Below are 27,970 nucleotides of genomic sequence, written 5' to 3'. Positions count from 1 at the left end.
TATTTTCCTTTAGCTCCACTGGCAGGGCCCCTGGGCTTTACTCTCACAACTTGGCAAATGACAGAGCAAGTTATCTTATTGGTTGCTCAATAGTTGATGTTTCTAGACAATACTGCAAGAAACTGTGGTGACTGTCCATGGAAGAGCTCTGAAACCAAGAAGTCAGGAGCATCAAAGTTTCACAGCAAGTGGTAAGAGCCACTGACTGTCAGCAATCTTGGATCTAAAACAAAAATAGGTAATAATTTGCAATACACTGTGTCCTAGTCTATTCTGTTCAATCTCCTGGATGGATAAAAAAGGGAGGGAGATTTAGAGTATCAGACAACACATTTGAAACATGAAGAAATTTAATTCATGCCAACTGACAGGTATTCTACCTCCCATCTTGGTCTGAGCATTGTAAATATCTGGACATTAGCATGAAGTTCGGCAGAAATGCCCTCACACTGAGTTCAGAGGACATGGGTGGAAACCTTCCTACCCATCCCAGTTCTACCTACACATAACTAAATCACTTCCATGATTTCTTTTACAGAGGCAAACTAACAGTCATGGTAGCAAAATAATAATGTCTACATTAGACAGTATGAAGTCACTACTTAAGGAAACAGAAAGGTACATACTCATGTATAAGTAGTATTTAAACAAAGATTTGAACATTTTATACCTTAGCAAGTAGCAGTAAGCTACTAAACCTTTTATGAACCTTTCCCTAAATCACTTTCTAATCTCTCTCTTGCTTTACACATTTCAAGATCTGCAGAAATAAAAAGCATAGATAGTAATTCAGCTTTCTGCGGGTTTGTCTATTATCAAAATTTTCTTCAGTTTTTAGTATTTTAGTATTTTTAAACACTTTGCCCTTGACCTCCCATTCAATGCATTGGTCTTCATCATAACATTTATGAACTAAGGATAAAGAGCTCCATCAAAGGTGGTAAACACTCAGAACTGTCCTTAATCTGTACCATAGGAAATTATCTCTATTTAAAAGCGGTCAAATTTTGATTTAATTACTTCAGGAACTAGATCATCAATAGCAGTGCACTAGGATCTGTTTTCTTAGTATTTTTGTCGGTCAAAAAAAGCCTGAAAGTTTGCAGGTTTTTTTGTTATATGACTGATTTTCACGAGACAAAACCCTGTATGCAACATCAATCTTTAAGCCTCAAGGTGCTGAGAAATTCATAAACCAAGGCTTGGCCAGTTATAGTTTCCTGTTCTTTGTCTGCATTGAAAAAGTGCTTTGTCCAGCACATTATCCAGGTTTTGGGTCAGAATCCAACTCTGCTGTGTATCATCATTAACACTAAAAAGCAGAATGTTCCATCCTTTTATGTAATTTAGTTGAGCCTCAAAGGCAGACAGGATTTCCTGCTGCTAAAGGACAATGCAAAACCTCATAGTCACTTCCATGGAGCCTTGCCTAAAGGCTCAAAGTCAATGCATCCGCTGTGTCACCCTGCTTCCCAGGAAGGCACCTCTCTTCCTGAGAGCTTTAATTTATCCATCTTAGCACAGCTTCCCTCAAAATGGAGCTTCAACACAGGGGTGAAAAAATGCACACAGATTCCTACAGATCTTATAAAAAATAACGTGACAAAATTATAAAAGAACTAGTTCATGTACCTATTCTATTTCATGCTGAAATCAAACCATTAATTTAGCAGAAGACCGTTCCATACGAAATGTGTTATGTATACCATGGATTACATTTTCAGCCAACTGAAACTGCAACTAATAATTTACATTATTGTATATAAAAGATTTTCTCAAGACTAATTAATTCCTAGAAACCAAAGATCTTCTCTCAGATCCTTATTGCATCTAAATGCAGCTCTGAGAAACCCAGTCCCCTGAAGCAGAATGTAATTTATTATGATCCAGTTAATGAATTAAGACAACTCCTCCAGAACAAGAATGAGGACAAGACGAAAATTCTAATAAGCAATTGTTGTAACATCTTAAAGGAATATTTAAACCTGAACTGCTGAGCTCTGAAGCCAAACAATAAGTGACACTGCCAGACAGAAAACTCCTGGAGGACTTTTTGTTTTAATATAGAAAGTTAAGATACACAAGAAGATGTTAGAGAATTAAAATGTTTAGTAAAATTGCCTAAAAGCAAGACAAGATAAGCATTTAGATACATAATATTAACAGTTGAAGCTAAAGAAGAGAGAAAAGAATGTATGAATGTAATCTGATGCTGAAGTATGCAAATTAGCTAATGTATCATTTGGAGAATTTTTTTCCCCCAAAGGTATTCTTTGCAAGCATTTTCCATTTCCTTTTGAAACATCCAGTGATGGGCCAGTGTGAATTACATGTGCAGGACTAACTCAAAGGCTATTTGCATCCTGTAACCTATATCCAATTGTTCTAGGATATGCTAATACTGTTTCACACATCTTAGAAAACAACAATCATTCATATGAACAATAAAACCCACAAATTATATACAGATCAAAATGCTACAGATTCAATTCTGGATGCAGGCTATGCTCTACCTCAACTTTTAGGCTTTGATCGAGTTCAAAGTAAGTGATTTCCCCAGAGCTGTACAGGTCAGACTTCAAAAGAGAGAGCAATGTAGTGACAATCTCTACCAAACACTGTCATTTCCAATATACTTTCTAATGCTGAAGTTGGGATTCCTGACAGACCAAAGGGTGGAAAAATCTTCAAGAGCTAAACTTGAGGTGAGGCAACACAAAAGACTACTTTAATTGAGAATCATCTAAAAAAAAGTTCAGTTTGGTTTGCCAAGTAGATCTGCCTGCAACAAAATGATCTTTCAGGAAAAAAAAACAGTTGAAAGGTACCTAAAGTCTGACTAATCTATCTATTGATATTAACCATCTTAACATGAAAATAAAGACCCACCTGCCTTTAGGCAGGTGTTTTCTGACCGGGTTTCACCTTTGTTTATAATAAAAATCAGCCAAGTTCATTACTACCACACAGACACTTGAGTACAAATTTATATATCCTTCAATACCCTTCTTTCAACAGATGCCAAGAATTGTTTTCTCTAAAGCTCAGCTAAAGTCTCTTGTGAACAAAGATCTCCACAACATTTCTTGCTAAAAGAGTTACTGAAGTCTAAGTAAAAGCAGCCACAATAAAAATTCACTACATGCATATCAGAGGATTATTTTACCTAAGAAGGCAGAGCAGAGAAATCAAATTATCAAGCACACACACTGAGTGCACTGTACCAAGAAGGAAAGGGGTGAGGGAAAAGTAGAAGAGTTAGTGGCTGCTTTCTGCTAAAATCACAGTTGTACAATCATGGATCCTCCACAAATGAGCCAGACCTGGGCTCTGAGCTGAGCTCCTCACCAATTCTACTTTAGCTACCACTACTTCTGGGAGTTGTGAAGTGTATTTACAAAAACAAATGAGCTGGCAATGGAGGAAAGAATGGAGCATTCACAAAGGTATGTGGAGGATGACAGAGGAGCCTACCTGGAGGCAGCTATAAGCAGAAACATTTAGTCCACCATAACAGGAGAAAGCCACCACTATGGGGATGGATATCATCTCAGGATTCTTCTGAGAAAGTCTAAAGAGCAAGAAGGATTAAGAGATTAAATTGTCATCTCTGCTATAGTCTGAGAAGTCGTGTAGTCCAGACTTGAATTATAACTGCTTCTAACAGCTTGGAAACAGAGAATTCAGAGAATTGCTGATGTAACACTTGCAATTACAGATAAAGTTTTTTATGCCCTCCCATCCATTGAATATATAAGGTATACATAAATACATGCACACTATAGGACATACACCTGGAATTTTTCTCTTTAGTTTAGAATTTTTTTTTCAAACCATCATCAGGGAATAATAATGAATTCAGCAAGAGGACTTCCAGCCATGCACTTCTCAGCTGAACTGCCTTTATTTCATCACGACTAAAATGTTACATTACTCCCAGAAGAATGGCAAAAAACTAAATTACAGCTTTGTTTCAAAGCATGAATAACTGATTAAACAACATTTTGTTTTTGTCTTGGGTCAGTTTGATCTCATGATTATCAGCTGGTAAGTAGTGAATGGCTTGCAAGAACACTTTTTTGTCCTTTTAAAGGTCCAAGCAACAGTTCTGTACAAACAGGTTGAACTAAAAGCAGCAGAAATTCCAGCATAAAGAGCTGCCACAACAAAATACACAGGCCAGTGCCTCGCACTCAGTAATTCAGGCACACAGATGAGAAGCAAGACCCACATTCATATTACAAATCACAAGATGAGAACTGTTTCATCACACTTAGCTGCACACAGAAGTGCACTTAGAGACACACAGGAAATGCCAGACTACTCTGAGATTGTATGGAGCCACAAGCATATATGAAGCTGGGAAAGCACCAAACAGAACTGACTGGAGAAATGCAAAGAGAATGTAGCCTAACATGAATAAGAAACTTATACCAAAAAAATACCCAAAGATTATGAGGTGTTTCTATTAGGAAAGTTTAAAAGGCATCTACGAAGCCTCTTCATGTAACTCTTTTCAAGATCCCATTGCCCACAAGCTTTTCCAGACCAAGTTCTATTAACGCTCTTATCCTGAAAATCACACAGAGCACTAAGGGGATGTATATATGTATGTGTGTGTGTGTATATATATATATATATATATGACTGGTATTTTGGAAACACAACTAATTCTGCTTTGCTTTGTTTCTCTTGAGGTGAAGTTCATAAATATGTACACATATCAGGAAGATCTGGCAGTCAGAACTACAATATGTTTTCCTAATCTTGAGCTTCTGAGGACTCTAAGGTGCTACTGCCAAACAGAAACAAACTCTTGATTTATGGCAATCAGGAAGCTGCACATGCAAAAAAAAAAAAAAAAAAAGCATCTGCGCAAAAGAAGTTTTCTCCCACTGCCAGAGATTACATTGTGAGGATACTGTATGACATCTCTCCCCACTGACCAAATTAGATTTAACGTCACATATATTTAAAGAAAGGAAAGAGTGCACATCAACCAAACCCAGAAAATTGTAAAGGAGCAAAAGAAAACAATTTAAATGTGCCTCCTGTAATTCTCATTTCAATTACCATGCTGTTGATCAATGCCACTCAAAACAGACATAATTCTCTCCTTGTATTATTGGCAACACCTTCACTGAGAGAAAAAAGTACCAATGCAGGAAAAGGTCCAGCATAAAATTCCCACTTCACTTTTAGGTCACCGAATACAATCTTATGGCAAGAGTACCAGCACTACTCTGCTGCATTAATATATTGCATTTCTACTTGCATGTAAGATGTTTCTTCTGTACAGCCCACATTAAAATTTCCAGTGTCAGCTCCCTTTATATTTTCATCGAAGTGCTGAAGATACTTGATCTAAACCTTCTCAGGTATTTATCCTCTCCTTAGCATCTCTTATAGATAGATGTAGAACAAGGGTTCAGTGTTCTCCAAGTCTCTTACCTATCTCATACTGAAAATATAATATAGATAGCATTCTCAGGTTCATCTCAGCTTTTCAGCTTGGACTCCAAAGGCAGAGAACTTTGACGTAACTGGCATCAGCAGTGTTGTATTGGCAGTGAATTAGAGGTAGCTCCAGGAAAGAAGGCAAATAACCTACTGAACAACTCTCACTCTAAAAGCAACTGTCTGCCCCTAATGAAGAGCTCTGCAGTTGTAAGGTATGGAATATGCTCTTCATCCAAAGAAACCTTACTGGGAAGTGCCCATGCAAGCAAAGAAGAGAAACACTGATGGCTAAGGACAAGCAGATTTTCCTCTTCAGAAAAGAAGCCACTGAAGCCAATGAAAGAAGAGAAGCAATACCCAAAAGGTCTAAGAAGAACTTAAAAACTTCTGTCTGAATTAAGTTAGAAAAAAGATAGCCAAATTTATTAAACTATACACCAAAGAAAAATAAAATAGCTAAAACACACAGCCTCCCACATTCCAGTTCATTGAGGGAGCATGGCAAAGCAAAGCAAGTCTGCTCTAGAATACCAGAGCACCAGGGTGAATTGATTGATCTACACTGGACTCACGAGATGATATTCAAAGATGCAACTGAAGTCATCCTCTTTATTCCCAGTTTACTGACTCAAAGTTTTACAGCTCCAAGGAAGATGACAGCTAGCTATGCAGGACAACCAACTGTTTGCTTCAACCAGTTTTAGCTCTTCCAATAAAAAGAAGTAAGCTGCCAAATATCACTTATTGTAGAACTCAATCATGACCCACAGACATGACCAAACAGGAAGCAGGTAACCAGCTGTGCTCTGGCAGCCAGTATATTTCCTGTCATGAGATAAAACTGCCCAGAAAGTGCTTGTGGAGCCAGCCACCACTTTCACAAGCAAAAAACACAGCAGCAGTCTCAGACAACAAAAAAAGGTTTGTTCAGTGACAGTGAAAGATGAGATAAAATGTCTGCTCTTCTTTATCTGTGTTGTGCTACAGAGTAATTTTCAGATGTATAAAACTTAATAGCAAGTTTGTGATGGCTTGTATAAGGAGGTAAAGCAGAAGTCAACTGTGAAACTCTGACAGGAATCATTGAAAAAGTCAGTGATTTGACATGATCCGCAACCATCTGAAGAGCAGTTGCAGAACTTTTAAGCTAACTGTTGCTGTATCATTTATATTTCTTCAACAAAAAAGCTTTTAAAAAATCAGTTTCTTAATCCCAACATTGGGACAATAGTGATGTAAAAAGAGGACCTTTTATCTTTTTTTTTTTCCCATATAATTCCTTGGTATGATTTCTCTTGCCTCACAGCCACCAAGAAAAAGTGCACATAAGGTGCTGTGGAAAGATATACTTCTTTTACTCAGAACTTTTAATCCATTCAAAAACCAGAAAACAGCTCCACCCCATCCTTTCACAGCTCAAAGCCTCTTCACTGAAGAGGAGAAAGCTACTCCATTTCTTCCCAACATAGCAACAAGTAGGATGAAACGTAACTGCTGCTTGACTACACCAGAGACTCTAAAATGAAGCAATACTACTACCACATTTCTTTAAAAATTAATTAATCTAATTTTCAGCCTACATCAACTTTCACTAACTACATAAAGGGCAGTAAGTAACCTGTATATTGTATCACATGTAGAATATCCAAGCAGATGAAAGGGGCTCATTTTCATCAGATTTTTTTTAATAGCCTAATTCTCACCTCCTTTCTTTCATTCATCCACTGAATACAATGCCCTAAGTCTTCTTAAAGATTCCACTGAGGATAAAATTCTCTTCCATCACACAGAGAAATTTCACCATCAAGATTTTTACATTTTTGTATTATAGGAGGGTTTTCAAATACAGTCATTAGCTCTTCCCCTCCCCTTCCTCCCTCCAATTAAGTATCTGAATTTGAATTACAAATGGACTTTTGGAGCAATTCTCCAAATTACTGCCACACACTGCTTTTAGGTTCACGTTGTTTAGCTTGAGCACTAAAAGGAGCTCCCCTTTCAGAACAGGCTAAATCAGATGAACTACTAAAGCACACATGCTGCACTCCCCTAGTGCAACCCAACCTCACTCTGCACATAGTGCAATGTACATGTCATGCACATATCAGGTGCTCAGTGTCAACTCCTCCATTCTACAGACATCCTTCCAGAGGGCCCCACACTTTGCTAATGTCTTAGTAGATCAAGTTTAAAGTCGGTTTCATTGAATTGGGCATTTGCTCATATCAGTGACAGGTAATCTTCAATAGTTCACCTGTTAAGTATTAAATTTCAGCTGCACCTTCACCTAATGATTCTAAAAGGGATGGAAGTAGTAGCAATCAGAAGAGATACCAGCTAATGAGACATCTCAGTAAAAATGCCTTTAGATAGAACATTAGTTTGGCTTTTAAATTCAATTATTTGACAAACCTGAGATATAGTGAAAAAATAAATGTTTAGATTTCCAGAAATCTGTAACATTCTTTAAGTTCCATTAAAATTAGCCTAACAAATAAAACATCTAAAACAACTTTGGAACTCACAAACGCATTTTTTCCATTCTTTGTCTGCTCACTCAGTATCTCTGTATGCAATTAGATTGACTATGGACTTTATATAATTTTAAGTGTCTATTTATTCTCATCCATGTTCAGATACATCCCACAGTAGAGAGGAAAATCTGATCTGTCCAGTTCTGAGTATTACAATTTCATGTAAAGCTGCACAGAATGTATATATATATATATATATATATATATATATATATACATAAATGTATACATGGACTCAAAAATAAACATATACTCACTCGTGGTAAAAAAAATCTCAAAGAACAACACAATGAAGCGCATATTAAATCACAAAAATTTAGGCATGGGTTTCAACATGTGCAGTAAGGTTCATGCATTCATCTCCCTTCCTTTATCTGGCTACCAATGCTGCTGCAGTGCTACCACTGGCTGTGCTCAGGAAGATCAATTGGGCAGGCCCCCAGGGAATCACTCCCTCAGTCTCCCAGGGTGGGTCACTTTTTCTGACCCCATTCACCATCCAGCTGTACAAACCTTCGTGAGGACAAGGGCCAGGAGCAGTAGAGCAGGCACAGAATGCTCTTAGTGGACAGGCTGGACTGGAGAATTTCAGTCCTGTCAAAGGAGTGTATTTTCCAAATTTTGTTAGGGAAAAACCTGTGCTGTTTTACAGAAATCATGACAGACAGTGGACTGTGGCTTTTAGATTTGTCTGGATTAAGTAACTCCTCAAGGCCTGACCCTTTGCCCACTGGGAGATGCAAAGGCATCTGAAGTGAGTAATTCACTGACCTCTCAGGGGAATTTTTCACAGGTACCATGCTTGCACTCGTTCTGTCTGGGTCCATAAAGGTGCATATATGCAATAACAAATCTGGGAGAAATACTGCTTTCTTAGATGTTTGAGTACCTTAGATGTATCAGTATGTTAGGCCTGTAAGTAAAGTTATTAACTAAGCTAAATGCTGCTAAGTGTTGTTCTTTTGTTAAGTTGGTGAGTTTGACCTAGAAGTAGTAAGTTAGGCTAAGTGCTGCTAATACTACTCAATTGTTAAATTGTTAACCAGCTATAGCTGAAGGTATAAGTTAAGTTAAAGTACTGTTATGTCTGAGTGCTGTTAAGCTTTAGGGCTGCATTCCTTTTTGTCCTTGCTCTCACTATCCTTTCTTCACACACACACACACACACACACACACACACACACACACACACCCCCACCCACACACACCTGGATAGTTCTCAGTTTATTTGTTTTGATTATCTGGATTGTATTTGGTTTTGTCGCTTGTTTTTCCTTGGTGTGCCTTAACTACCCTGTAAGTAGTAGAATGAATCTTGCCAATGAACTTAGTGTGCTGTTGCTTAGTACTGAGTCTGGTTTTTGCTCATACCCTTACCAATGATATTTTAAGCCATCTCAAACACTCATTTGTAACCACTGGTCAACTTACCACTGCCACAGCATCACTAGAGAGAACAGCCTGAGCATCCAGCACCGTGTAGTAAGCTACATTAGTCATAATATAGATAATAGTCACAATTGGCATAGACACTGCAATAGCCAGGGGCAAGTTCCTGTAAGACAAAAAAAAAAAAAAAAACAAAACTCCAAAACCCACAACTGCAGTAAAAGAAAAATTCCATTAGTAACAGATTAAAGTTATTTATTTGTATCATTTACAGTAGATACAAAGTAATAAAGCCAGCATAAAGATTTCAAAAAGAGGTATCTCTGGAATCAGAGTTTGGATTCTTTTATAACTAGAAATTCTAATATAGAAGACTGGAAAAAAATTTGATTTTTATAGTAATGTAAAGCTTAAATTATGTGTAAAAAGGATTCTCTGCAGCTGCTCTTCAAATTCTCTAACTTCAAGGTTTCAAGATCTGTAGTTACAGCCTTCAAACTTACATGTTTTAAATTATTTCCTAATGTCCACGTTAATCACCACAATAAGAACCCAAAGAGGCAGAGCTCCGAGGTATTGTACTCCTTCTCCCTGGGGAATGGGACTGTCCTTACAGCACTTACTTCAGGAACCGATGCAGAGAGATTTATTAAACCAAACCCCTGTTCTCGTGTGCACTCACCACTGCAGAGAACAAACTTAACTGGGCTGCACAACAGAGATGCAGATCTAAAACTGCTGAACAGCTATGAGCTCCAGCACATGGTGTGCTATACAAAAAAAAGTCCAGAGTAACAGGAAAATACTGCTAACCTTTAGATGTGAGCAGATAAGAGTTAACTGTGAGATAAACTCACAGGCCTGAGCATGCAACTCCACAGAAAGAAACTATAGAGCAGAAAAAGACTTATGTTAGGCTTTGGTTTTTCTCAGCCTTATTCTTTCCTCAAACCTTACAGGAATATTCAAATGTTTCAAAAGGGGAAGCAGAACTGAGAGTGTTACTCTCACATTTGCCCAGTTTGAAATCAAACACAGCAGGGTGACATTGATGTGCATTTGCTATGAACGTTGTTTTCAATAACAACAACAAATAAACCTTCAAAAAACAAAACTCCAAAGCGTACAAATTATCAGTCTGACTAAAGTTTGAAAGTTTCCTCAAAAAACTTCCTGAGGCCCAGAAGTCCAGCTGTTTCTGTCTGCTGCCATGGAAGCAGAAAAACAAACATACCCCACAGTCCTCCATAATAAATCAGTAAATTAGTAACTGGGAGTTCTGACTCTTCTTTCAGGTTGCACACTCACAGTAAGAGACATGTGAATCCCAGCACAGAGAAGAAAAAGAAGCAAAAAACTATGTGAATTTATTTCAGAAATATTACATAGTGTAACAAAAATCTGAAATAGCATTTTAAGGACTTTGCATCATCCAAGATTAATGCCAAGGGACGATGTCAAACATAATTTGTGGATTGCAACTTTTGGGTGGACAAGCATGAAGGCACTACCAACCAAGTGAACGTGAACAATATGTAATTCTTGTAGTAATTTTGCAGAAGTCTGGAATACCTCATTATTCCCATGAACTGTCAATGCAGAAAGCTGAAATTTGAAGTTCACTTTACTAGCCACCATTCTACCAAGAATGAAGCTTGTATGAGGTGCTGACACCTATCTAGAGCAAATGATTATGAAGAATTTTTCATCAGCTAAATATCCTGTGAGAAAAATTGTTTTTCAAAACATCTAATAGAAGAGCTATCAAACTGATAACAGAGAATGCTATACTAATTTTAAAAAGAAGAAAAGGCATTGCAACAATACTCAAAAAAGAAGCTTTTCAGCAGAAAAAAAAACATGATTTGAAGGACCAAATTATTGATAAAAATACAAAATGTATGTCTTCTGAATATGGGTATCAAATCTTTGCAAGAGGATTTAAAGAAACAAACTATTAATCCAGAATTCAATCTAACTAAAAATAGCTAGGTTTTTTAAGAGTTAAAATACTTATCCACTTTTTTTTAATAGATAAATTTTCTGGTTAGATAAACGCTCAGCATAAAACTCAACATCCAACATAGAAGGGATAAACAGCAACAGTTAGAATCAGTTGAGAGAACTAAAAAAAAATCTCATTCATTCTTTATCATTCAGCTATAGCAATCTGAGCTGTTGCTTATAATAGGATGGAAAAATTATCAAAGGGGATTCTCTTCTAACATAAAGGTGTCTGCTTACGGACTCACAACTGGGCAAGATTAGTCAGTCACACTTTCAGAGCATAAATTCACGGAAAATATTAATATTCTTAAATATGAAATCAGAATGCACAGGTAAACACATGTTTAGTTACCTTTTCAACTGTAACATTGACACCTATTAAAATAAATAGTACCAAGATCTTGAACTGAAAGCTTATCTAGCACTGAATACAGCATCCTGTAATCATCTACACTTATTTGTTCTTATGTCTTAATTTCTTTTTCAATTTTAATGGAGTCTAGTAACTCTTTGCTAGTGGCCATCCACAGCCTCACCAGCAGAGCAGTTCTACTCATTTTTGTGTAAGCTCAGAATTTATTAGTCAAGAACAGCCACAAACCAACTTTGGAACAAAGCACAAAGCAACTCAGTAACCATCAGCATGTAGAAAGCTCAAATAATTTACCTTTCTGGGTTTTTGATTTCTTCTGTGACATAATTGAGCGTGTCCCAGCCAGAGTAAGAAAACAAGGCAGAATATAATGCAAGGGAGATTTCTCCAATATCAGAGGAGGATCCCGCAAAAGAGTTCTTAAAGTACCATGTATGTCCTGTGTGGAAAAGATGCAATGAAGGACAGGGTAATAAAATACAGTAAGTAATATTTTACCATGTGGCAATGTGACAACTACAAAAATACTTCAGAAACCCTAATTCCTTCAAATCTGCTTATTAAGACCTTTTTTCCAATTCTACTCCATGTGTTAGCCATGAAAATAAGGATGGCATTAAAAACCACTAAAAATTATTGACTGTTCATGATATTGTTCTACAACTGAACACCTGGTTTGTCCACGGTGGCACAAGAAATTCAGGAACAAGAAGTTCACTAAGCTATAAACAATTGGCAACAATAATACTCAGGTTAGGTGTGGGGGTTTATAACCTACATATTTAGAAAATAACCCTCTCTATTCTCCTATATCCTTTTAAATTTTCTAACATTTAGCCTATGCAGAAAACAAAGATTACAAATTACTTTATATAACCATGACAAGAAAACTCCACATAAACACCTACATGGATGTTTAAGGTTTTGCTACTAAAAATAGAAAACTGAGAAAAATTAACAGAGAATAAAGTATTACGGTTAAGAAAAAATTTTCACAAGCTAAAAGTGTATGTATATTTTTTGGACCAGTACCTGTGAAAACTTGTGCCATCTTTTGACTTCAAGCAAGTCAAGACAAATTCATCAATCACAATTTATATATTCAGACTATATATATATATATACACACACATATAAACACACAAAAAACCCCACCAAAAACAGAAAGGCAAGTTACTGTGTACTCCAAAACACGTCCTACACTATGTATACTAAAGTGTTTAGATTCCATTAGAACTGTAATATTTGAGGCCCCTAAAATACCTTTATTTATCTCTCTTCTCTACTTTTTATCCCAATCAGATGTTGCTATTCCCTTGGCACAGATACAGGTGGAGTAACTGCTGAGTTAGGAACAGAAAAAGAGACAACGTCCAGGAAATGAAGATGTGAACAAGCTTGGTATCTATGATGCAAGGGATGGGCAGATGTGCTAAGGATTAAACCTGGTGCTCACATATGCATATTCTTGATTGGTTCACAGTAATTATCTTGCTCATAAACTTTCAACAATAACTACTTAGAGCAAAGGGCATAAATTGTTCACATTGCCAGGAAAAGACAGATGTTTACGGCAGCTTTGAAAGAAGGATCATTTTCTTAACCTAACACACCAACAAATTCTTCCCAAAGGAAGGGCCAAGAACAAAACTAAGTTCAGAATTTCTCTTAAATTGAAGGCACAATGCCCAACACACACTTTCTAATTCTCAACAGCTGTAACAGATCTCAGGCTTTGAGCAAAAACAGAGCTGTAGATTCACAAATCTACCTACATATTCTTAGCACCTTTGTGCTTTAAGTTCAGACTGCAGATTCATCTTGTTAAAAAAAATTAAACTGATCTCACTGTAAAGTAGCATGTTCCTTAGAGAAATTTGTAATAACGTTCAGCACTCCCACTGTGTTTTGCTGTCTGTGTATTGCTGTTTTCACTTCCTTTTTAATTCTGTACTACAGGCTGTAAATAACACAACATTGCTGAGCAATCAATTACCTTCTCTTACCAAGTTCAAAGTCAACTGAGATACCATGGATATCTTGTGACATTGTTTCATGATAATTCCTAACACTGGTATTTTCAAGGTGGCTGTATTATACATTTCATAAAACACAGAGAGGTAGTTTTCATTCTTTAGATCAGTCACACCATTTTATTGATAAACACAAATCTTTGCTTTAATTTTACAATCTTACCCTGGAATATTTCAACAAGTCCTGCGATGATGATAGCAATAAGAGCAGCAACTTTAGCATAAGTAAATACATCCTGCACACGTGTGCCCCACTTAACATAGGCACAATTTATAAATGTTAAAAGACCTAGGGAAGGAAGAAAAAAGAAAAATTACAAGACTATTTGAACAATGCCCAGTTTAACTCGCTTTTCAAAGCTTTTAATTGTAATCTAAATATGCACTTACTTGTTATACCAATACTTAGGTTAAACAGGTACTGAAAACACACTGGTTTTGTTCCAAAAAAACAGCAGGAAACAGATGTTTTAAACAGTTTCATTGACAGAAGGAAAGACCTTCCTGTTCTCTGGTTACATACCCAGTTTTCTAATGTTACCTCTCCTCAGCTGTACTCTGCAACTACCCTGAAACTAAAGAAACTGCTACATGAAATAATTCATTTCAATATTGTTCTAATAAATGAAAGATTATCTAGAAATTCCTTTGGGCAAACATATTAAGAGAGTGAGAAGGTTTTTTCATGCTTCATTGTTAGGTTGAGGCAGAGTTCAATATCCATGGAGTAGCTGCAATGCCAAGTATGGTTACAGCTGATTCAATACTCTTTTCCAGTTCTGCTGTACTATATTATGAAGAGAGAACATATTGATTTTACAAGGGCATGTACTGAGAGGACAAGGGGTAATGGCTTTAACCGGAAAGAAGGTAGATTAGATTAGATCAGGTGTCATAATGAATTCTTCCATGTGAGGGTCACAAAGCACTGGCACGGGTTGCCCAGAGACTCTGGGGGTGTCCCATTCCTACAAGTGTTCAAGGCCAGGTTGGATGGGGCTTGGAGCAATCTGTGATAGTGGGAGGTGTCCCTGCCCATGGCAGGGGGTTGGCACAAGATATCTTCAAGGTCCCTTCCAAGCTAAACCATTCTGTGGTTCTAAAGAGCATATGCCTTACAGCTGATACAGCGTAGCCTGCATTTTTACAAACTGGTAGGAAGTAATGGGTATTCTGAGTGTATTTAGTCCTCTATCCCAAAATAAATTAGACCTATTTCACAATATTGCAATGAAACTTGTAATGAGACTTTCAGCTCTCACAAATATTTTGCAGTTGCTGACTAAACTCACTCACATGATCAAGCTCCCCAAGACAGTTCTCATGACTCTCAACACTTTGCTTTTGCATTCATTACCTTTCTCTGAAGTGGAGAGCCAGACAACGTCTGCCTGAACTCAAGGGCTGTATACTGAATAGGGTTCAGTATCTTCAGTACTCTTTATTTAACAAAGTCCTAATTTGGTACATATTTTTCTTAGCCAAATTATCATTGTATTATTGAAACTTCTGTACTGGAAACAGTAATTCCCTCAGTTTTCTCTCTAGCTAGTGAAAAAGTGTTGATATACTACTGTACTTTTTATCTCTACAGAATTTTCTTGTATTGCATATTTTAAATATGCGTATGAATAAAAACTAAACTTGTTTGTTTCAGGAGAAAGGTAGCAGTAAATAAATATTAAAGAAAAATATGTGATATATTATTTCCTTTCCCATAATCCAAGAATACCGTGATACTATTGAGATAAAAATTACCTTAGTACAGCTACCAAATTGAAAACTGTAACTTTTAAAAGATAACAAAAGAAAGGTAATAATGATCAGACAAGTATGGCACTAGTATGTTAGACAGTCTGGACAAGATGGATGAGGTTCAAGAGAGCATGGCAAGATGAGGGAGAAAAAAAAACCTCAGTTGTATCAAATTACAAAAGTCAGGACTGCTGCAGCTCCCGAAGAGCCCTCAGGAAAAAAAAGCAGCTCTGCTCAGTCTCTGCTCTTCAGTTTTAGTGACTGGAGTATTTGCTCGATGGATTTATTTCAGCAGTATTTTTAAAAGCAACTTTCTTTGGGATTAATTATTATTAGTGAGTTGGGGCTTGGTCTCTACTTCAGATGAAATGATACTCTGATACCTTATAAGGAAAAAAAAAAAGAAAGATAATCAATATTCTGAATAAGCCACATCTCTCTTTCTTTTGCTAAAAAAACCCAAAAAACTGTTTTCTTCAACTTAATTATTGTTTAGTCACTTAAAGTTTCTAAGAACTGTCAAGTTTAGTTCTGTATCACCAGATGACACCCCACTGTCAAAATGACTGTCAAAGTAATGCTCTATACAAACACAAAAACTGTTCTCACACAGGCTCTAGCATTGCTATTACTAAAATTTAAAAAAACCCAACAAAAAAATCTAAAAGTAAACTCCACAACAAACCCACCCAGTGTCACACACAATCTGTACCTAACCAGTGTGCAGACTTCCACTCACTCCCAGCAGCTTCATTATGAAGGGACTAATCACATCGAGAGCTAGGGATGTGACAAACAACATCGGCTGTGCCAGGACAGGGAGAAGTCTAAGCCTGAACAGCTAAATTAAGCTGTAGAGCAGGGGTGAGTCCTAGCACTGACACTTACAGCAGGGCAGAACAAGCATTTAAACCATAAAAGAGACTGTTAAATTGTTCCACCTGCCTGAGAGTGATCCTGCTGTCATGTGCCTCCACTAAAAAAAGAGGTGCTAAATCCTCTTTATTAACAGCAAATGTAGAGGACATCACAGTGGTTTTCTATATGTACTATATAATAATTTGAATTTAATCACTTTGTCTTAATTTCTTGCTTTTTAATGAACTCCTTTTTGTAAGGGCTAACTGCCCTCAGAGTGAGGGCATACCTTAAATGGAAGAGCAGACCCTCCCACACTCGAATTTGTGCCAAGATACCTTGGGACAATATCTGTTTAAGGAATGTGAACATGACATTACAGGCCCTTCACTCATTTGGAAGGAAGCAGGGAACAGAACTAATAAAACAAAGCTTCTCATTATTTTTCCCACTACCTCGACCTCAACCAGGATGTTAACGCTTTCACAACAGTAACAAATAATAAAAATGGAAGGGCAAGCTGCAATCTTCATAACCTATTTTTTGAAATCAGAGTAGTAACAGAACCATGTAATCACTGAGAAATTACTGCAAACCAAATTACACCAGAATTTATAGCATAAGAGACATTCTGTAATAGCTCTTGAGAGCACACCAAGGGTATCCTGAGGTTTGATTTAAAATACCTCTCTCAAGGGAAAACAGTTTTAACACCCATTTTTGCCAGGTAAGTAAGCTTGGAAGAATTCAATACCTTTTTCTGCTTCCAAATGAGAAAATGGTCGTTCACTGACTGAACACCTGCAAGTTACTGATGTGCTGGAATTGTTCTTTTCCCCACTGTAACTCAAACCATTGCAGATCCAGTATGCAACAACTCTGAGCATGGGTAGGATGTTTTAATAAAACATACCCTGGATAAAAACTTACCGTAGTAAATTTCAAGAAATACTTACATTCACAAGCAGCTGCTAAGAGACGACAAGCCACATATGGAGGGTCACAAGTAGGGAAGAAAGGCTGAACTAGGTAGTTAGCAAAGGTGATGGCAATGATTGCCTGACTAGTTGGTTCAACAATTAGGAGCGAGGTCCACAAACGAATAAAAGCAATGAAGCTCCCAAAAGACTCCAAGATATATGCATAGCTGGCTCCTGACTTTGTAATAGTGGTTCCAAGTTCAGCATAGCAGAGAGCTCCAAAGACTGAAAATATCCCTCCAATTGCCCAAATTATTAAAGACAATCCATAAGACTTGCTGTAGATGAGAACTCCTTTGGGAGAGACAAAGATACCTGAACCAATCATGTTGCCTACTATAAGGCTTATCCCATTTATTAAAGATATTTCTTTCTTCAGCTGCAATGTATTTTGGTCTCCAGCCTTCTTTTCACTTTGATCTGTCCTTTCTGATTTACTGACGGGGCTGTATTCAGCCAGTGAAATTTGTGATTTTGTAAAATCTGTCCTTTCTGCCATTGTGGAAAGACTGTGAATTCTCCACGACTCCAAATCACAATCTAAAACAAAATATAGACAGCTAAAATCATTATAAATTTTTTTTACCCGAGGCCTTTCTTGCAAAATCTTCTTTCCACCTTTTTACCCCATGATTTACAAGTATAAATTAAGATATTTCCTTTTGCTGCTTCACGTCTGGCTTTTTTAAACATAAATTCATGCACAGTTAAACAGTAGAACCAACACAGACAAACCATGAGACAAATACCTATTTGACTTAGGATGATAGAGGAAATTCTACCATTAGGAAAACAAATTAACAAAACTATAGGAAGGACAGAATTAAAGGAACCCTATCTTGAGAAGACCAGAAGAACAGAAAGAAGGACAGTGAGATGTTTTAGATAGGAAGCACCACAAGACCAAGATGGAAGTCCAAGCATGAACACAGATATATTGCAATACTAAAAATAGCAATCCACTTACTGTGCTTACACAGGTAATTTATGAGTGATCTAGTAACATGTTATCAATGCACAGAGGGCTCTGGCTAAGGGCCATAGGCAGAGGTACTCACTCCACAATGCCCTTGAGCCAATCCTTGACTTCTGACACCACAATTTGCTCCCTCCCCAGAACTGTTTCCAGATCTCACTGCCTCCTTACTCAGTTATCTAGAAGCACTGACTGTACATAAAAACTCATAGTAGTTTCACTCCAAATTCCTCCATTAGCCGTTGTATTTAACAGTATCTAAGGACACAGAAATTAACGTTTTTCCTCTGCTTCAGAACTGACTGGGTAAGAGCCACCTTCTTCTGAAGTCTCCAGAAAATGCTCCCATGCCCTCTGAAAGCAACTTACTGCTAATAAAATCTCTTAGCTCAAGAAGACGTTGATAATTCTAAGTAAGACCCAGCAGAAACCATTTTACACAAGTTTAAGATTACTATCTTATCAGTTGCATAAAGAATAGGCCCTAGATATCTATCAGAATTGATTTCATGACTATTCATTTGCCCTGCCCCCAATTAAACCTTTAGCATATACTTCAACCATTTACTATAGAATAGAAAAAAAACCTGAAAACCTGGGTCAATTAGAATAAAGCAGCTAACCTAGTGTGGGTTGGATTTTGTGCTTTTTTGGAGGTAACATTAATTTTATGAAAAGTTTTCTAACTGCAAAAATAAACTTGTCAACTGAGAGAACAAAAAACCTGAATATGGGAATTTTGAAAGGTCTACATGCAGTCACCCAAACTACATGTGCATTTAGTAACATATGAACATACAAGCTCTTGCAGGCACACCTTTCTAGAGAGAATACTCCTCCTTTATCATAAAGCCAACGCCTGTACACTAAAGCACAGAAAATCTGACCTGAAACCCCTGAACTAGAATGAAGATGTGAAAATTATATAACTATTTTCAATCAATTTAAAAAATAACCTCTACTGAAATTGAGTAAACAATTTTATTGAAAAATATTACATCATTCACCTCCAAGTCATGAATCTTTTGACACTTTAGAGTGTTCTTTTAAATAATGGGAAGCAAGATCCTCAATCTGTTTAGTTAGATGCTTTCTGGCTTGTTTTCCCCTCAACACTCCAAAGAAACACTTTAAAGATGTTTAATTACTAAATACACATTTTATATACACTAAATACACATTTATATGAGTCAACATTTAGTATCACAATTCATCAGAATACATCAAATTTCACACTCATAATTAGACAAACATTTTTCAAACTTCCAGAAATTAATCAATGCCATTTTGTCTTGTTTAATGAGGCACCTCCAACAAAATTAAATTAATTAGAAGAGAGGCATCCCCACAGTTTCTACAGATGAAGGTCAGCAAAACTGCAAAGGAAAAGCAAAGTAAATTTATTGCATCAGTTTTTACCTGCTTCTCTTGCTATTTATTCTTCCATCTTGTGCCAAATTAATTTGCAATACTTACCACCTGACTTTCCGTTAGTGGTGTAGTAGAGCTAAGTCTCCAAAAATACATGTGCTCTAAAAATTCACAGCATTATTTGTTTGCTTTACAAGAGGAAGTTATTATCTGCAATTGCATACAATCATTAATCAATTATAAATATGATGCAATCATCAGAAAGCTCTGCAAAACAGCAGAACAAATAATCAAACCAGATGTTTTCATTACTAATTTGGCTGTAAGAAGAGGATTTAAAAGAACACTTGTGACCCATAAAAATATAATTCAACTCTGAGTATTTTCATTTCCATGAAAAGAACTCAGGACAGGACACTAGTTGCAAATGTTTTTCAGAAGGCAATTCACCCTGAACAAATGTCAGCGGAAGAAACAAGAATACTACAGCTATTATTATGACATCCAACTGCCATTTGAAAATGTGCCACGTTCATTTTCAGCCCTTACCAGCAAAAGGAAAAAACTGCATAAATATGTTAACAGACCACAGATGTAAAACGCTGTTTTGGTGCTCACTGCACAGCTTTATGATTTCTAACTTTAATATCCTAATCATCATGCCCATTTCCTCCTGAACACCTTCCAAAGTATAAATTGATCAGAAGCATTCACACATTACTTGGAATACTCATGCATTTTGATGACTGAAGTCAACTGAGTAATTCAAATCACATCAAATCTGGTGTGTTAACGCAGAGCCAGTTTTGAATGAAGAGTAACCATGATGTACATCATGGTCTGGATTTCAGAGGGGCATTTAATTACCTGCGACTCAGTCACCTTTCAGGTGCCTCCACCTCAGTTAGCAGCACATGACTGCAGCTCCATACAGTTCTGTTACTGACGACCTTCCCAGCCACACGAGTGCTATGGCTGATGCAGGGCTCTGCCTTCACACAAGCTAACCAACATGTGGATTTCCTCATCGCTCACTCTTGTGCAACAGTGTCTTCAACTCTTTTTTTGCTGATCACTGCAGCTGTGAGGAATCTTTTTGCTGATATATGTAGATTTCTTTTATTTTACTGAAATGACTTTGCTATTGATATAGAAAGATATGTTAAGAAACCAGGACAGTGACCTGAAGCTAGGATCATTTCACCCTTTCCTCAAAAATATATCTTCTGGTAAGGCCTATCGTACTGCAACGAGGTAGCAGAGGAGCTGATGAAGGTTAACATGCAATTAGCAATGTACCAATACTGCATTACAGGGTGGCCCTTCTTGAAGGGGAGGGAAAGAGGAACCATCTGCCAAGATCCCCTTTCTCCCACTGAGCAGAACAGTCGCCAGTTGCTCGACCTGGGATGAACCTGCAAGTGATTTATGACCAAGGTGAAGTACCAAACTGCTAAAAGCTTACTGTGTTTGCTGTGCTTTTATACAATGCCTGCTCATTAGCAAAGATTTCTGGTGTTCTTGATTCTGTCTTCCTTAGTTCTTGACTGCATAAAACAACCTTCATTGTAGCACAGCTTTACATACCCACTTTGGCTATTCACATACACCATGAAAGACTCCAATTTCTGAACACAGTGATTGGCCCTATGAGCAAGATTCAGGATTGCTCTACACAGGCAAACAGCATCAAAGTCTCCAGGGAGTTGGGCACCAACAGAGCAAAGGCCGTGAGCCTCAGAAATACTTATTCATTGCAATGTATATATTTAGGCTCCTCATAGTCTGAATATTTACATGGGAAAGGCTTACAGCTTGTCTAGGATATGTTTTTCTGGTGAGAGAAGAATCACTCCCCTACCATACATACGCTTAACAGACAGGAAGCCTGCACAACAAAAACAATTCCCAATGTAAAGATCTGATCTGTTCAGCCAGTTCTTTTGTTCCTGCATATACAAACACACCACCTTCAGCACAATAAAGAAAACATCCTACCAACAAACTTTTGATCAAATTGAATTGGTTGTAGCATCCGTTTTTTTTTGTTTTTTTTTAAAAAGGACAAGGTATGTTTATCAAGTAAAAAAGTATGACAGAGAAGTTACTATGACAGTTTTTAACTCGATGTTTTATCAGGATGGTAGTAAGACATTTTCGTATTATTTCATTATTGTCATATTTGCAAGGAAAAAGCAGAAGTAAACTCTTTGATCAGTCTTGATTTAGGCTGGGAGTGCATGAAGCTGCTGCAGTGAGAGAAACGTCTGGTGAAATTTATACAAGCCCCAGGTAAAGACAGAAGGAACAACAGTTTGCTAAAGTATTTCACCTTAGTTTTCATGCTGGGGCAGAAAAGCAGAAACCTCTGAAAAGGGGGGAAAATTATGCCAAAAGGCACACGCTACACCCATGTGTACTCTTTAGGTGGCACCTGATCAGATAATAGCTAAAATGCTTTACTTAAAAACACATAAAACAATCAAAATCACTGAACACCAGCAAGCAAAGGTGTGCTGGCCCGAGGGTCTCGCTAAACCCACTTCAGTGCCCTGTCACAGCTCGCTAGCAGAGCAGTCATAATGACCTGCACTCACCACCAAAAAGCACTACAGGAACACGCGGCTTCCCAAAACCACCCTGGAGTCGCCATAAGCATGACGCCAGGGCTGTCGCCGCCGGCCGGAGCCCCTGAGGGGGTCCCGCCGCAGGAGAGGGGGATCATCTGCAGAACTGTCTTTTCTACTCTCAGAGGCCGCTCCCCACAAGCGGCAGTGACCCTCTTTCTCCTTATAAAACAAGCGAGGATCACACAGATTTTCAAGCCTTCTGGACAGCCCCGGGAAGAAGGCAGCTGCAGGCACCCGCCTCAGACGGGGGCTGTCAGAGTCGGGGCGCCCTTTAGAGACAACACAGAAACACACCCGGCATTTATCTTGCCACTACCGCACACTTGCAGCAGCCCGGGTCGCCAAAGCCGCCGCCCCAGATGCTCTGCAGGGCAGGCGCTGCCGCCGGCAGTCCCTGCACTGAGGCCGCTCCCTGCCCGCGTTCCCTCAAGGTGAAGGCAGCAGAAGGAAAGCGGGGAAAGAAGCCAAAACCTCACCCGGGCTGCGCCGGCCGGAATCGCGTTACCTCCGCTCCGCGGAGCTGTCTCGGATGCTCCCCGCCCGTTGCCACCGACGAGCGATGGCGGCCCCTCCGCCCCGCCCCCCCGAGCCGGCATCGCCGCCTCCGTCGCCGCCTCCGTCACCGCGTCCGTGCCCTCCTCGGTACCTGCCGCGTGGTCGCCCCGAGGGGGAAGCCGAAGGAACTCACCGTCTCCGCAGGGGTTGCCCGGGACTCTCCGGCACCCGCTGGTGCGCAGGGCGGTGTTCGCAGGGCCGGAGCTCCCCCCTGCCCCGCGGAGTTCGCGTCGGCCCCTCCGCTACCGGTGGGTGAGAGGAGCCGCGATCGCCTCCCCCGCCGCAGTCGGAGCGGGGAACCAGCAGCCTCCTCTTTTCCCGGGAGGACAGGATGGAGAAGAGCCCTAGGCTGACGGTACGGCTCTTTCCCAGCCCGGGAAGGGCACGGCGCCTTCCTCAGCCCGGCCTGGGGGCCCTGCCCTCACCCCGCGCTCCCTCAGGGCCTCGGGTACACGGAGCTCTCGCGAAACCCCGGCGGACGCTTCACAAAGTTACAGCCGCATGAGTTAGCACCTGGAAGACCCTCAGGTTCGAGACTGAGGGGCCCGAGAGGGCGGAAACGCTAAAATCTGGTGATATTTTGGGTTTCTACTGCATAGGTCCTATGCGCCGATCATAGCAGATACGGAAACGAAAATAAAACGGTACCATTGGTGTGTTCCAGCCAGCATAGCTGCACCCGAAATTTGGCCCCGTTAAAATACATGTAATGGACTGACCAGAATCGTGATTAAAAGTGCCCCATGGTGCCCGAGTATAATAGAAAGGAATTGGCCATTCAGCAGATCTGTCTGGGATGTAATGAAAGCTTTCTTGTCTTCCTCTAGCAGATGAACAGTTTTAACCTGTCAAAGCCAATGAACCCCACGCTGCAGCCCCCTCTTAATGTTCTTTCATTGCCTTTTTGCTGCTCCCTGCGAGGCAAAGGGAAGGTCAGTGCCTGGAAAGACAACAGGGCGCAGGAGACAGGATATCTCACTCTAAACAATTTAATTACTCCCCCCTTCCCTGGTCCAAGGTTATTATCTACCTACCATCTGATACAGATAAGTCAGAGGTGAAGTTTTACAAAAGGGTAAAAATCTTAGGGGCAAATAAAAATTATAAGGCCATAAAAGAAGAGGGAAAGGCAAACTGTGCACTGTAATACCCATAAATGTGCTAGTAAATGCAATAGTGGAGTCTAATTCTATTGCCACACAGCTTACAGTTCTGATTTCCATTCTACTTCCTCTCTCAAGGGTTGTGTGTTTTATCAAGGAGTTGTTTTCCTTCGTTGTCACAGAGACAATCAGGCTACCAAGCAACTGCTGCATTCATCTGTATCTCCAGATATTCATTATATTGTGTTTGGATAAAAATTAATTAAGAATATATATATATATATATATATATATATAGTTGGCTTTTTAAGTGCACGTGAAGAAGGTAATTACATTAGACTTTATTTCTGAACTAATAAAGCACTATAGCAAAACAAACTCATTTGCAGGAGCCTGATCATCTCAGCTCTTTAATTATGTTTGTCTCAACTCTGTTTGGCTTTTGTCAAACACAAACTATACTAAATCTGTTACCTGCTAAAGCTACTGACAGTGTTGCAAAGCAGCAAACAAAATCAGTCTGGAGCTTAACAGCCCAGATAGGCGACTTCTTTGTTTTTAAGCCACTTACACAGCAGTGACAGAAGATAAAAACATAGATGACATCCCCAGAATATAATCAAATCCTTACAATATGAAACTGATTGTTGTTACAAAGATAATATGAACCAGAAAGCAGTCATTAGATGGTAATACTGTTTAGCCATTTGCAAATGTGCTGGTGCCCTGTGTTCTGTAGTCCAGGATTTTCAGGTAGATGGGCATTTGCAACAGTCGTCTCACACGTTAATCAAAAAGTGGATTGAGTGTGAATGTAAAAGATGCAGCTGATTTCAGTTGTTGCTAGACTGCATTTTAAACTCTCTCATGACTGAATCTACTGTAGATAGCATTCACTCCTCAAAAAAATGGACTCGTGAAATGTGAGCTAATTATAAAATTGCCTTAAGGAACAAGAAATAGATGACAACTAACAAGGCATAGGAAACAAATAATTAGACATATACTGGAAGTACAGAGAATGACATTTTACTTTAGAACTTTGAAAAATATTTATTAGAAAAAAGTGCCCATTTGAGGGTTTCAAAATAGAAGTTTGCCACCTGAATTATGAGGACTTAAAACACTGTAGATATTGGTATGAGAGATCATAAGGCTAGACAATGTTTCTGAAATGTTTGCAAGTAAGCAGAAGCAAACCTCAGACTAACCATCCAGATAGGTATTTTTGTTCATTTTGGTAAGGTTCATATTTTATGAATGACTTTTTCCATTTTACTATGGAAATGAAATGTAAGTCTGGACTCCTTTATTTCTTCTCTTGTTACAGATTCCATAACTTGTATGGTTCTTCCCTGATGCTCCATAAATGGCCACTGGTAAGTTATGTTTATACAGAAGTGTGTATTCTCTAAGTCCTAGCAGACAAAAACAACTAAAAAAGGTTTTGTTTCCACTAGGGTTTTATCTGATACTAATTTAATCAAGTTAAGATCTTATCTCCTTCAGCTAATGACAACAAAGTCAGATGAGGTTTGGTTAAGTCTGTGAGTTTTGCCTTACCTGCTTTTTTGTGTCTGACTAATATTGCCATTTAGATACATCTTAGAAAATGTAATTCAACCCAAAAAGCTTGAAGAATAAACTGATTAAATACTTCTGAACAAACCAAATTGAAATAGCATCAGATTAGGGGAAACCAAATCCACGCAGTACTCATTAAATGGTTTTAGAACATGGCAAAACCAAGGTAAAAAATTGCTATTGAATCTAAGTGAATTTGGAACCTTATACATCAGCTTTGTGCTTGTTCACAAGTTCATTCTGGTGAGTTTAAGCATATCCTTACAGCATAAGTCCCCCAAGAATGTGTTGTTCATGCACTTAATTAATGGAAGAATGAGCATGCACTGAGCTCCTTAAGGGTCAGCACTGAAGGGGTGCTGTGTAAATGTAGGTAGTACTCATTGCAGCTTGGAACTTACAATGGAAATACTGCTTCCAGCCATGTGTTTGATGGTTTATGCTGGTTCCTTCTGATACTCTGCCACACAGAGTGAGTCCTGGGGCCACTTTGATGTTTGTTTTGAAATGTACATTCTGTGGACACAGGAGTGATTCACAAGTGTCATGAAATTATTCAGGACAGTAAATCTGAGAGTTTAGCCAGATCCCAGCAAATGACAATTTTTATAAGTACTTAAAAGCAGAGGTTATTTTTTAGTAGTTTTTCAACCTTCATAATTTCAAACAACAAACACAGCATCAACCATGTATTTCAGGAAACAGAATCAGTTAAAAAATAAATGTAAGTGCACCTGTTTCTTTTCTTTGGTTAAAGCTGAATGACTGCTTACAAAAACAAATTCACTGATCCTTTGCCCTTTCTTTTTACCTTCATCTTTCCATCATACAAATTTCTATGGTAGGTGGTTGAAGCAGTGTGTGACTTACAGATTTCAAGTGACTACAACCACCAATAGGAAATGGTCTAAATTTAGGCTTCTATATTTACCTTCCCCTGCTCCTAGCTGCAGAGTCTCCTCCTCCTACTCCTCCTCCTCCTCCTCTTCCTCCTCCAGTAGCCTTCCGCATTTCTGGCACTGGCACTTGCCCAGCCCCCTCTGTAAGGAAATTCTGCCCACTAAGCTGGCAGAAAACAATACTTTTATGAAGGTTGTTTTTTAACTATCATAATCACAAAAGTACAAATGTGGAGTAAGCTAGGAGCAGAGGAGGAGGAAGTAGAAAATATCCCTTTAAGGAACAGAAACTGTCTCTATCTTGTCCAACTGCAGTTATTTAAATACTCTGAAGATTAACATTAGTCCTTCTTTTATGGAAAACTTAGCTTATCTGTACTGTTTTTTTAAAAAACGGACTGTAAAATAAGCTTTGATGTCCCATCTTTTAATTTTATTTGTCCTATCTGGTTCTGTTGCCTTTCAGGTACCTTTTTCTTTTCACTGCCCTATCTACTCTCACCAAGATTTAGTATTTGCTTACACATATTTTTGTTGCACGTTATTGCAAGCTGTTTTTGTTCAGTGCTGTCAATGCTGCAAAGCAGAAGTGTGAATAGATATCTTCTAAAACATGGAGAAGTTTTTAAATGCTACCTTTGCTAGGAGGGCAAAGAAACAGCAGCAAAAATATCCCTATCTTCAGGTAAACTTCAAGGTCCCAGGACTCTTTTATCACTGTTTTGATTAATGTCACTTTATATTTTAATTTATAAAATAGAAATTTTAAATAAAATGTTTATATAAATGTATATAAAATGTATATAAATTTATATATTTTACATATTTTTTAAAACTTTATATTTTCATTTTACATTTCTCTTGCTCATCTCGTAATCTTCTTGCTTACAAAGGGAATGTTCAGTACATCAAGTTTTTCCTGGTAAATTTTGGGGGTTTATTTGGAAAAAATAGTCCCTTGTACATATACTTGTTTTAAAACAGATGTTTTGACTTAATGTTTTAGATAACTAAATCATTCAGCTTTGAGACCCTTCCCTTTGATTATACAAATTGTCTTATCTATGTTGAATTAATCTCGTGAGCATCTGGCTTTTTATTCATGAGAGTGAATGAATCACAGTCTTCATTTTCCTGTAAACGACATGGGAGTTAGAGTCATTGTTCACAAGTGTTATAACACTGCAAGGATTTTTAAAGATAATGCTCTTTGTGCATGTCTATTTTGAAAGCTATTAAAAGTGATTATGTATAAAAAAAAAACCTAAGGAGGATTTGTAGCTGTAAAAAATAGCATCTTAAGAATAAGTATTTTTTCTTGTTTCAGATTCTAAATTAGGATACTATGCTTGAAGAATATGAAGTCCTTAGTTATAATGTTTGCAACCAGTTCAACAGCATTTAAATAAATTTCTTCTGGATGAGACAGTTTAAAGACATCTGTTGGGTTGGGTTGGGTTGTT

At 38.2% G+C, this 27,970-nt stretch overlaps 1 protein-coding gene across 2 annotated transcripts in view; it reads right to left on the bottom strand.

Moving 5' to 3' along the window:
- Positions 1-23,254, bottom strand: part of SLC7A6 (solute carrier family 7 member 6) — a 28,622-nt gene extending 5,368 nt beyond the window's left edge. The window contains exons 1-5 of one of the 2 annotated variants that reach the window (XM_062499852.1): positions 22,843-23,254; positions 17,366-17,929; positions 13,960-14,085; positions 12,058-12,202; positions 9,426-9,549 (exon numbers count right to left, since the gene is read on the bottom strand). In XM_062499852.1, the coding sequence (XP_062355836.1) occupies positions 9,426-9,549; positions 12,058-12,202; positions 13,960-14,085; positions 17,366-17,888 (918 nt within the window). In that variant the 5' untranslated portion in view covers positions 17,889-17,929; positions 22,843-23,254. The remainder of the gene's footprint in view (positions 1-9,425; positions 9,550-12,057; positions 12,203-13,959; positions 14,086-17,365; positions 17,930-22,842) is intronic. The other variant, XM_062499853.1, reaches the window with a different exon arrangement.
- Between the last annotated feature and the right edge of the window lie 4,716 nt (positions 23,255-27,970).

Source organism: Cinclus cinclus, chromosome 11 (assembly GCF_963662255.1).
Source record: "Cinclus cinclus chromosome 11, bCinCin1.1, whole genome shotgun sequence".
NCBI lineage: Eukaryota > Metazoa > Chordata > Aves > Passeriformes > Cinclidae > Cinclus > Cinclus cinclus.
This window is presented reverse-complemented; position numbering and strand designations above follow the sequence as displayed.